This window comes from Protomyctophum bolini (assembly GCF_963924005.1).
Source record: "Protomyctophum bolini genome assembly, chromosome: 13".
In the NCBI taxonomy this organism is placed as follows: Eukaryota; Metazoa; Chordata; class Actinopteri; order Myctophiformes; family Myctophidae; genus Protomyctophum; species Protomyctophum bolini.
In genome coordinates, this window is record NC_137874.1 from 42024346 (window position 1) to 42034345 (window position 10000).

The 10000-nt window shown below is 48.9% G+C and overlaps 1 protein-coding gene across 1 annotated transcript in view; it reads right to left on the reverse strand.

The window, feature by feature from the left end:
* LOC308327704 (cilia- and flagella-associated protein 70-like) overlaps positions 1-10000 on the reverse strand; it is a gene marked incomplete at its 5' end in the record, with an annotated part of 35266 nt that overhangs the window by 15738 nt on the left and 9528 nt on the right. Inside the window, 5 exons of the mRNA XM_080781229.1 lie at positions 6058-6234; positions 6350-6410; positions 7203-7294; positions 8557-8598; positions 8755-8904. Coding sequence (XP_080637355.1) covers positions 6058-6234; positions 6350-6410; positions 7203-7294; positions 8557-8598; positions 8755-8904 — 522 coding nt within the window. The remainder of the gene's footprint in view (positions 1-6057; positions 6235-6349; positions 6411-7202; positions 7295-8556; positions 8599-8754; positions 8905-10000) is intronic.

The window sequence follows — 10000 nt, forward strand, 5'->3', positions numbered from 1 at the left end:
ACTCGAGAGGGTGGCCTGAGGCGGATCGGACTGTGATGCTGCAATGTGTTCTAACGGGGAGGGCACAGGAGGCTTATGCGGCGTTGTCGGTGACGGACTGTTTAAGTTATGCTACCGTTAAGGGTGCTGTGCTTAAAGTGTACGAAATGGTGCCGGAGAGCTACCGGCAGCGTTTCAGAAATGACAGAAAAGACGAAAAACAGTCATATTTGGAGTTTTCACGGCAGATGGTGCTCAACTTTAATCGTTGGCGTATTGCTGCAGGTGGAACTACATGCGAGACAGTGTGTGACTTGGTGATGTTAGAACAGTTTGTGAGGGCAATCCCACAGCGGGTAGCAACCTTTATCACGGAACAACAGGTTAAAACGGTGGGGGAGGCGGCCGCTTTGGCGGATCAATATGCTTTGACGCACCGGGAGTGGGTACCGCGAGGCGCGCAAAATACGCACCGGGAGAACACTGCACCCAGCCATGGTAGCGCACCCAGCAATCGGAACAATAGCGCACCTTCCACCAGTGGGTTTAAAGCGGAGGATGGGAAAAGTAGGGCTGCCCGTGACGGCGAAAGAACATGTCATTTCTGTGGGAAAAGAGGGCATATCAAAGCTGATTGTTATGCATTCAAAGGAAGGAATAACGCAGTGAAATCGGCAGCGTTTGTAGCGCCTGTTGTGGCAGATGTTAGGTCGATGGGTGCTTTACATGAGAGCGAGAGTAGTCTCGGCGGTGTAGACGTGGCGTATCGACCGTTCGTGGAGAGGGGCTTTGTGTCTCTTGTCGGGTCCAAAGAAAAGGTGCCCGTGAACATCTTGCGAGACACAGCGGCGCTGGGCACATACGTGCTTGAGTCTGTCCTGCCGTTTTCATCGAAGTCTGCGACCGGGGATGCCATGTTGAGCCGTGGTATGGGCATGTCCATAATCTCTTCTCCTACACACCAACTCGAGCTAAACTGTGGCCTTGTCCATGGTGAGGTGGAGGTGGCGTTGCGTAAGGCGTTTCCCATGGCTGGGGTCGATGTCCTCCTGGGAAATATGCACGCTGGGAGCCTAGTATGGGCTAATGTGCCGCCAGTACCACTGGTGGGTCCTATTCCAGTCGTGGGCAGTGTCCCAGATGAGTGTGAGCGGGACTTTCCGCAGGTTTTTGCGGCAGCGGCCGTGACGCGTGCCGGGGCTCGTGAAATTGAGCGTAAGGAAGTTGAAAATGGTGATGCAAGTTTTTCTTTGTCTGATGTGCCTATTTCTGTGTCTCAGACAGAACTCGTTGCAGAGCAGCAGTCCGATCCGTCCATCAGCGCCCTGTTTGAGGGAGTTCTGACAGGTAGTGAAGTAAAGGATAGTGCTAATGGGTACTTTCTGGATAATGGGTTGCTCGTGAGGAAGTGGGTGCCTTGTGGGGAGCTGGGGGCAGGCGAACCAGTGTTCCAGGTGGTAGTGCCAGCCAAATATAGGGATTTGGTCTTGAAACTCTCACATGACCAGGCAGGGCATTTGGGGGTGAAGAAGACGTACTACCACATTTTGCAGTATTTTTTCTGGCCAAAATTAAGAAAGGATGTGGCTGCGTATATCAAAACATGTCACACATGTCAGATGACTGGTAAGCCGAATCAAGTAATCAAGCCTGCCCCATTGCACCCTATACCTGCTATAGGTCAACCATTTGAACATATCATAATTGATTGTGTTGGTCCTCTTCCTCCGTCAAGGTCTGGTGCCAAGTACCTCCTAACTGTGATGTGCCAGGCAACCAGGTATCCAGCTGCCTATCCGCTGCGTTCCATAACAACTAGGGCTGTGGTGAAAGCCCTGTCACAGTTTATCTCCATCTTTGGCATTCCGCGGGTTCTCCAGAGTGACCAGGGTTCGAACTTCACTTCTCACATGTTTGCCCAGATTCTGAAACAACTCCAGGTGAAACATTCTAAATCCTCAGCGTACCATGCTCAAAGCCAGGGGGCGCTAGAGAGGTTTCACCAGACTCTGAAATCCATGTTGCGGGCGTACTGTACAGAGTTGGGCAAAGATTGGGGGGAAGGCTTGCCCTGGTTAATGCTAGCTGCTCGTGAAGTAGTGCAAGAGAGTACCGGGTTTAGTCCGAATCAGTTGGTGTTTGGACATTTGGTCCGGGGACCGCTTGCACTACTGCATGACAATTTCAAAGCTCCTGACCCTCCCAAAAATCTGATTGACTTTGTCAATGGGTTTAGGCAGCAATTGTATGTGGCAGGTTCAATGGCTAAAGAGAACCTGGCAAAAGCTCAAGTGAGAATGAAGCGCTCCTATGATCGGCGGGCTGAACGTCGGGAATTCAGTCCGGGTGATCAGGTGCTGGCTCTTTTGCCGATTGTGAATTCACCGTTCCAAGCAAAGTTTACAGGTCCACACACTGTGCTCGAGAAAATTTCTGATGAAAATTATGTCATTTCAACTCCTAACCGTCGGAACCGTTCTCAATTATGTCATGTGAACCTGTTAAAACCTTACTATGGCCGAGAGTCGGAGGGGGTTCTACCTGTGTGTTTTACAGCTGGTGTGGGTCCGGCCTCTCAGCCTGTGGCTGTGGCTGAGAGTGAGGACACAAGCACTTTTGATGAGACATTGGTTTATGGGCGGTTGAAAAACACAGAGACTCTTGACAAGTTGGACAATCTGTTGGGTCATCTCCCCAAGTCACAATGCTCAGAGCTGACTGCGGTAATTGGGAGTTTCCCAACCTTGTTTAGTGACACACCGTCACAAACGCATCTCATTGAGCATGATATTGAATTGACTGATTCAAAACCCATTCGACAGCGTTTTTATCGGGTCTCTGCAGACAAACATCGGGTGTTGGATACAGAGTGCCGATATATGCTAGAGAATGGTATTGCAGAGCCGGCCATATCTAGTTGGGCTTCGCCATGCATCTTGGTTCCAAAGTCTGATGGGTCAGTTCGGTTCTGTACGGATTTCCGGAAAGTTAACAACGTGACCAAACCAGATGCGTTCCCTTTGCCTAGGATGGACGACTGTATTGACCAAGTTGGGTCGGCAAAATTTGTCAGCAAATTTGATTTGTTAAAGGGATATTGGCAAGTCCCATTGTCAAAGAGAGCTCGCGAGATTTCGTCTTTCATTACTCCGTCGGGGCTTTATTCCTATAAAGTTATGCCATTTGGGTTACGAAATGCGCCAGCGACGTTTCAACGCCTCATGAATAGGGTGGTGGGGGACCTTGAGGGGTGTGCCGTATATTTGGATGATTGTGTCATTTTCAGCGACACTTGGGAATCTCACGTTGCTCGGATTCGCGCTCTCTTTCAGCGGTTGGCTGACGCGCGGTTAACGGTGAATCTGGCTAAATGTGAATTTGCTCGGGCGACGGTCACGTACCTTGGCCGGGTAGTCGGTCAGGGGGAGGTCCGTCCGGTACAAGCAAAAGTCATTTCTGTGGAGAATTACCCTCCTCCTGCCACTAAGAAGGACCTCATGCGCTTCTTGGGGTTAATTGGGTATTATAGAAGTTTTTGCAAAAACTTTTCATCTGTTGTAGCCCCTCTAACTGATCTACTGAAGGATAAGGTGAAGTTCGTCTGGTCCACCCGGTGTCAGCAAGCGTTCCGGAATGCCAAAATCCTGTTATGCTCTGCTCCGGTATTGGCAGCTCCTCGCATGGAACAACAGTTCAAGCTGCAGGTCGATGCGAGTCATGTTGGAGCAGGTGCAGTATTGGCGCAAGCTGACGATGGCGGGGTGGACAGGCCGGTCAGCTTCTTTTCCAAAAAATTTAACAAGCATCAGCTTAATTATTCGGTAATAGAGAAGGAAGCATTAGCACTGGTGTGGGCTTTGGTACATTTCAGTGTGTATGTGGGGTCTGGGGTACCTGTTAGAGTGGATACAGATCACAACCCACTTACATTTCTTAGCTCGCTTAAGTGTCCGAACCAAAGGCTCATTAGGTGGTCATTGTTGTTGCAGTCCTTTGCTCTGGACATCAGGCACATTAAAGGGAAGGATAATGTGGTGGCGGATGCATTGTCTCGTGCGCCTGTTTAGATATTTGTCTAATCCCTGATGTCTTTGTTTTTGTAGAGACTGGCGTTGTGGCTCCTGGCCTGTTCTTCTCCTGACAGCCCTATTGCTAGCTGAAACACCAGGATCCAGCTGTTGAGGGGGGAGGAGGGTCCAGGTGTTGCAAGGCCAGGGCTCTAAGGGTGGTGTACACCTTGGAGTATTTAAAAATGATATAGTGCACTTGTTCTTTAAATGTAAAATCTTTTGGTTAGTGGGACACTTAACGTTAATTAACCTTAGATACATTTGTTTGATATAAAGTGCACTTACCGGTAGTTGATTTTGTTTTTGTTTATGTGTTTGATTAACTTGTAGTACATTCATTTCATGTAAAGTTGGGAATCGTGGTTCCTAGTGGGACCACGACCTTAAGGGGGGGGGTGTGATGCCCCACACACATTAGACACACAGTATGTGTAGTGGTGCACCTGCCTAACTGTCTCCCTGTAGGTGAGCCTCGGTACTTCTTGATTGCTCATTGGAGAGCACCTGGGCCCGGTGCCTCCAGTGAGCTATAACAGCAAGGTCCCTGCCATTCCCTACCAGAGATCCAGAGGAGGCAGACCTGCTGTCTGTGCCTCCATTCCCTGCATGCTTGCCTCCATGTTCCGCTGACATTATGTCCATCTTATTCTTTCCATCCACACACACACCACACCATGTTCCACACATCCATCATCACCACACCACTGATTACTGACTCCACACCTTATAGGATTTGTTGCCGGATTGTGTTATGTTCAGTTCAGTTTAAGTTAATGCCCAAGCCTATATGTTTCAATAAACCTATATTGTTCAACTTTCGACGGTCTCCTGCTCCTCATCTTTGTCATGGCAAGAGCCAGCCATGACACCGTTAAGAATTATAGTCAGATAGATTCATCGCATTTACAGAGAGAAAGTCGAACAAGATAAACAATTACAATTTACAATTCAGGCATTTATTGGACGCTCTTATCCACAGTGAATTACAGTAAGCAAAGGGGGAGGTTCTCCAGTTCACTAGGTTTACCTTCATCTTATCCACAGTGAATTACAGTAAGCAAAGGGGGAGGTTCTCCAGTTCACTATAGGGTTACATGCATCTTATCCACAGTGAATTACAGTAAGCAAAGGGGGAGGTTCTCCAGTTCACTATAGGGTTACATGCATCTTATCCACAGTGAATTACAGTAAGCAAAGGGGGAGGTTCTCCAGTTCACTATAGGGTTACATGCATCTTATCCACAGTGGATTACAGTAAGCAAAGGGGGAGGTTCTCCAGTTCACTATAGGTTTACATGCATCTTATCCACAGTGAATTACAGTAAGCAAAGGGGAAGGTTCTCCAGTTCATTATAGGTTTACATGCATCTTATCCACAGTGAATTACAGTAAGCAAAGGGGGAGGTTCTCCAGTTCACTAGGTTTACCTTCATCTTATCCACAGTGAATTACAGTAAGCAAAGGGGAAGGTTCTCCAGTTCACTAGGTTTCATCTTATCCACAGTGAAGTACAGTAAGCAAAGGGGGAGGTTCTCCAGTTCACTATAGGGTTACATGCATCTTATCCACAGTGAATTACAGTAAGCAAAGGGGGAGGTTCTCCAGTTCACTAGGTTTACCTTCATCTTATCCACAGTGAATTACAGTAAGCAAAGGGGAAGGTTCTCCAGTTCACTAGGTTTCATCTTATCCACAGTGAATTACAGTAAGCAAAGGGGGAGGTTCTCCAGTTCACTATAGGTTTACATGCATCTTATCCACAGTGAATTACAGTAAGCAAAGGGGGAGGTTCTCCAGTTCACTAGGTTTACCTTCATCTTATCCACAGTGAATTACAGTAAGCAAAGGGGGAGGTTCTCATCTTATCCACAGTGAATTACAGTAAGCAAAGGGGGAGGTTCTCATCTTATCCACAGTGAATTACAGTAAGCAAAGGGGGAGGTTCTCATCTTATCCACAGTGAATTACAGTAAGCAAAGGGGAAGGTTCTCCAGTTCACTAGGGTTACCTTCATCTGCTCCTTGCAGCTGAAGTACGTCCCGCGGTAGGTCAGCTCCGCCAGCAGCATGGTCTCCATGTCTTCTGGACTCCCGCGGGCCAAGAGGCCAGAACCAAACATCTGTCGGTACTGAGCCCAAACCTGACGCAGCACACCGCCCACCTCCTTCTGATAGAACCTCACTGCCTGAGAGAGAGAGAGAGAGAGAGAGAGAGAGAGTTAAAGGCCTATACACATAACAAGAGTGTGGATATTTCTGCGTGTGTGTGTGTGTGTGTGTGTGTGTGTGTGTGTGTGATACCCTCTCAGCACCAGCAGGGCGGCATGGTAGAGGAGGTCTGGGAGGAATCAGCTCTCTGACCCTGCGGGGTGTTTACAATATACATGTCACTGCCTGCCTGCTTGCTAGGGGGGTGAGGTGGAGTCTGAAGAGGCGAGTGCTAGGGGGTGTAGAGGTGGGTGCTAGGGGGTGTAGAGGTGGGTGCTAGGGGGTGAAGTAATAATAATAATAATACTAATAATAATACATTTTATTTATAAGGCGCCTTTCAGGGCACTCAAGGTCGCCGTACAGGTTAAAAACAGTACAAAAACACAGTTAAAAGCAGAACAAAAACACAGCTTGCAGCAGAAGACACAGGTCATGCAGAGTCATAGGCCTGCCTAAACAGGTGGGTTTTGAGGTGAGTTTGGAAATATGGTGATAGAGTCCATGTTTCTGATGTCAGAGGGGGGGAGGGAGTTCCAGAGGTGGGGGGGAAGAGCGGCTGAAGGCTCTTGAGCCCCCTGGTGGAGAGACGGGCTGGGAGGACTATCAGGGTGAGGGAGGAGGCAGACCTGAGAGACCGGGTGGGCATGTTGACGTGGACACGGGGGGGGGGGGGGGGGGGGGGCGAGGTTATGGATGTACCTCTTAGCCAGGTCCTCGGCTGGTCTCTAGGGGGTGTAGAGGTGGGTGCTAGGGGGTGTAGAGGTGGGTGCTATAGGGGTGAGAGGTGGGTGCTAGGAGGTGAGAGACGGGTGCTAGGGGGTGAAGTGTATAGCTCTTAGCCAGGTCCTCGGCTGGTCTCTAGGGGGTGTAGAGGTGGGTGCTAGGAGGTGTAGAGGTGGGTGCTAGGAGGTGAGAGATGGGTGCTAGGGGGTGAAGTGTATACCTCTTAGCCAGGTCCTCGGCTGGCCTCTTGGGCACCAGAGGTTTGTCCACAGAGAACTCCATAATGATGTAAGTCCTGGACTCTGCATACATCTGTAAACCAGGAAACATAAGGTAGTTTATGCCTTTTTTTCACCTCACCTCACTTATTTAATTTTTTAACATTTTAATAATATTATAATTATTAACTATTATGTAAACTGTCCTGTTCTGACCCTGGATTTGAACCCTGCAGGTCTCCTTGTGCACAGTGCCACTGACCTAAATGTCCTTCCTGCTTGCTCAGGGGAGAGGAGAGCTATTATATTTACTGGATTATTTTATTATGACCGCTACGATGTTCAGAGAGAGAGATCTGTGACCGCTACGATGTTCAGAGAGAGATCTGTGACCGCTACGATGTTCAGAGAGAGATCTGTGACTGCTACGATGTTCAGAGAGAGATCTGTGTCCGCTACGATGTTCAGAGAGAGAGATCTGTGACCGCTACGATGTTCAGAGAGAGATCTGTGTCCGCTACGATGTTCAGAGAGAGAGAGATCTGTGACTGACCGCTACGATGTTCAGAGAGAGAGAGATCTGTGACCGCTACGATGTTCAGAGAGAGAGATCTGTGACCGCTACGATGTTCAGAGAGAGATCTCTGACCGCTACGATGTTCAGAGAGAGATCTGTGACCGCTACGATGTTCAGAGAGAGATCTGTGACCGCTACGATGTTCAGAGAGAGAGATCTGTGACCGCTACGATGTTCAGAGAGAGAGATCTGTGACCGCTACGATGTTCAGAGAGAGATCTGTGACCGCTACGATGTTCAGAGAGAGAGATCTCTGTGACCGCTACGATGTTCAGAGAGAGAGATCTGTGACCGCTACGATGTTCAGAGAGAGATCTGTGACCGCTACGATGTTCAGAGAGAGAGATCTGTGACCGCTACGATGTTCAGAGAGAGATCTGTGACCGCTACGATGTTCAGAGAGAGAGATCTGTGACCGCTACGATGTTCAGAGAGAGATCTGTGACCGCTACGATGTTCAGAGAGAGAGATCTGTGACCGCTACGATGTTCAGAGAGAGATCTGTGACCGCTACGATGTTCAGAGAGAGATCTGTGACCGCTACGATGTTCAGAGAGAGATCTGTGTCCGCTACGATGTTCAGAGAAAGAGATCTGTGACCGCTACGATGTTCAGAGAGAGAGCTCTGTGTCCACTACGATGTGCAGTCTCTCTCTCTGACCTGCACAGCTGTATTTTATCAATTGAGTCACCAAAGAAAAAAACGTTCTACTTAAACAAAGTTTACTGTTTCCACCTCCCCTGGTCAGGCGTTCCTAGGGGTTAAAGGTCAGAGTTACCTGTCCCTCAATGTTGACCACAGCTTCTCCATCAGCCAGCACCTTGTACGTACACACACACACACACACACACACACACACACACCACCTTGTAAACACACACACAAAACATGAAAAGTACAACAATCACGGCTCTCCATGTTCATCTTCGTGTAGAGGTCAGCCTTAATAGGGGTCAGAGGTCGCATCATGACTGACCTTTCGCGCCGCGTCCTTATTGGTCGGTTTCTGTCCATCCAGGGTCCTCACCCCCCCCGCCGCCGCCACCGCCGCAACCTTACATGACCCCACCGCCGACCCCGCACGACCTTTCACCTTCACCTGCTGCTTCAACACGCTCACCATGCCCTGACGCGCGCACGCACAGTCGCACACACACACACACACACACACACACACACACTCAACTCAACTCAACTCAACTTTATTTATAAAGCACATTTAAAACAACCATAGCTGCCACAAAGTGCTGTACAGTACAAAGGTAAAACAGTAAGTAAACGCATATACTAAAAACACAGAAAACAAAGACAACCCACAAAACAAAACACAAAACAGGGGAAGGAGGGTGGGGGAGGCTCGTTCAGGAAACAGAGGTCTCATGCTGTGTTAAAAGCCAAAGAATAAAAGTGCGTTTTAAGCAAGGTTTTAAAAATGGCCAGAGAGGGGGCCTGCCTAATTTGCAGGGGAAGGTCGTTCCAGAGCTTGGGGGCAGCGACTGAAAAGGCTCTGTCCCCTCTAAGCTTCCGCTTCGCCCTCGGGACCTCTAGCAGCATCAGGTCAGCTGACCTGAGGGAGCGGGCAGGAGAGTAGGGGTGGAGGAGCTCGGAGAGGTATGGAGGGGCGAGACCACTTAGAGCTTTAAAAGTAAAAAGCAGAACCTTGAACTTAATTCTAAGATTCACTGGCAGCCAGTGGAGAGAGGCGAGGATGGGCGTTATATGCTCTCTCTTACGCGTGCCAGTAAGAAGTCGGGCAGCCGCGTTCTGAATTAGCTGGAGCCGAGCAAGGGAGGACTGACTGGCTCCAAGGTAGAGGGCGTTACAGTAATCCAGCCGAGATGTAATAAAGGCATGGATTACTGTCTCAAGGTGCTGAGTGGTTAAGAAGGGTTTTACTTTTGCCAGTTGTCGCAAATGAAAAAAGCTAGACTTCACCACTGAGCTAATTTGGCGATCTAGCTTAAAATCGTTGTCCATTTTAAAGCCTAGGTTGGAGACTGTTGGCTTCACAAACTGAGCCAGGGGGCCTAGATCAAGAGGAGGGGGGTTACCAGAACCATTTGGGGCAAACACTACCACCTCAGTTTTCTTCTCATTGAAGCTTAGAAAGCTTAGGGCCATCCAGGCTTTAATGTCATCCAGGCAAGAGAGAAGAGCTTTAGGGTCAGCGTCTTTCTTCTTTAGGGGAACATAGATCTGACTGTCATCAGCATAGAAATGGA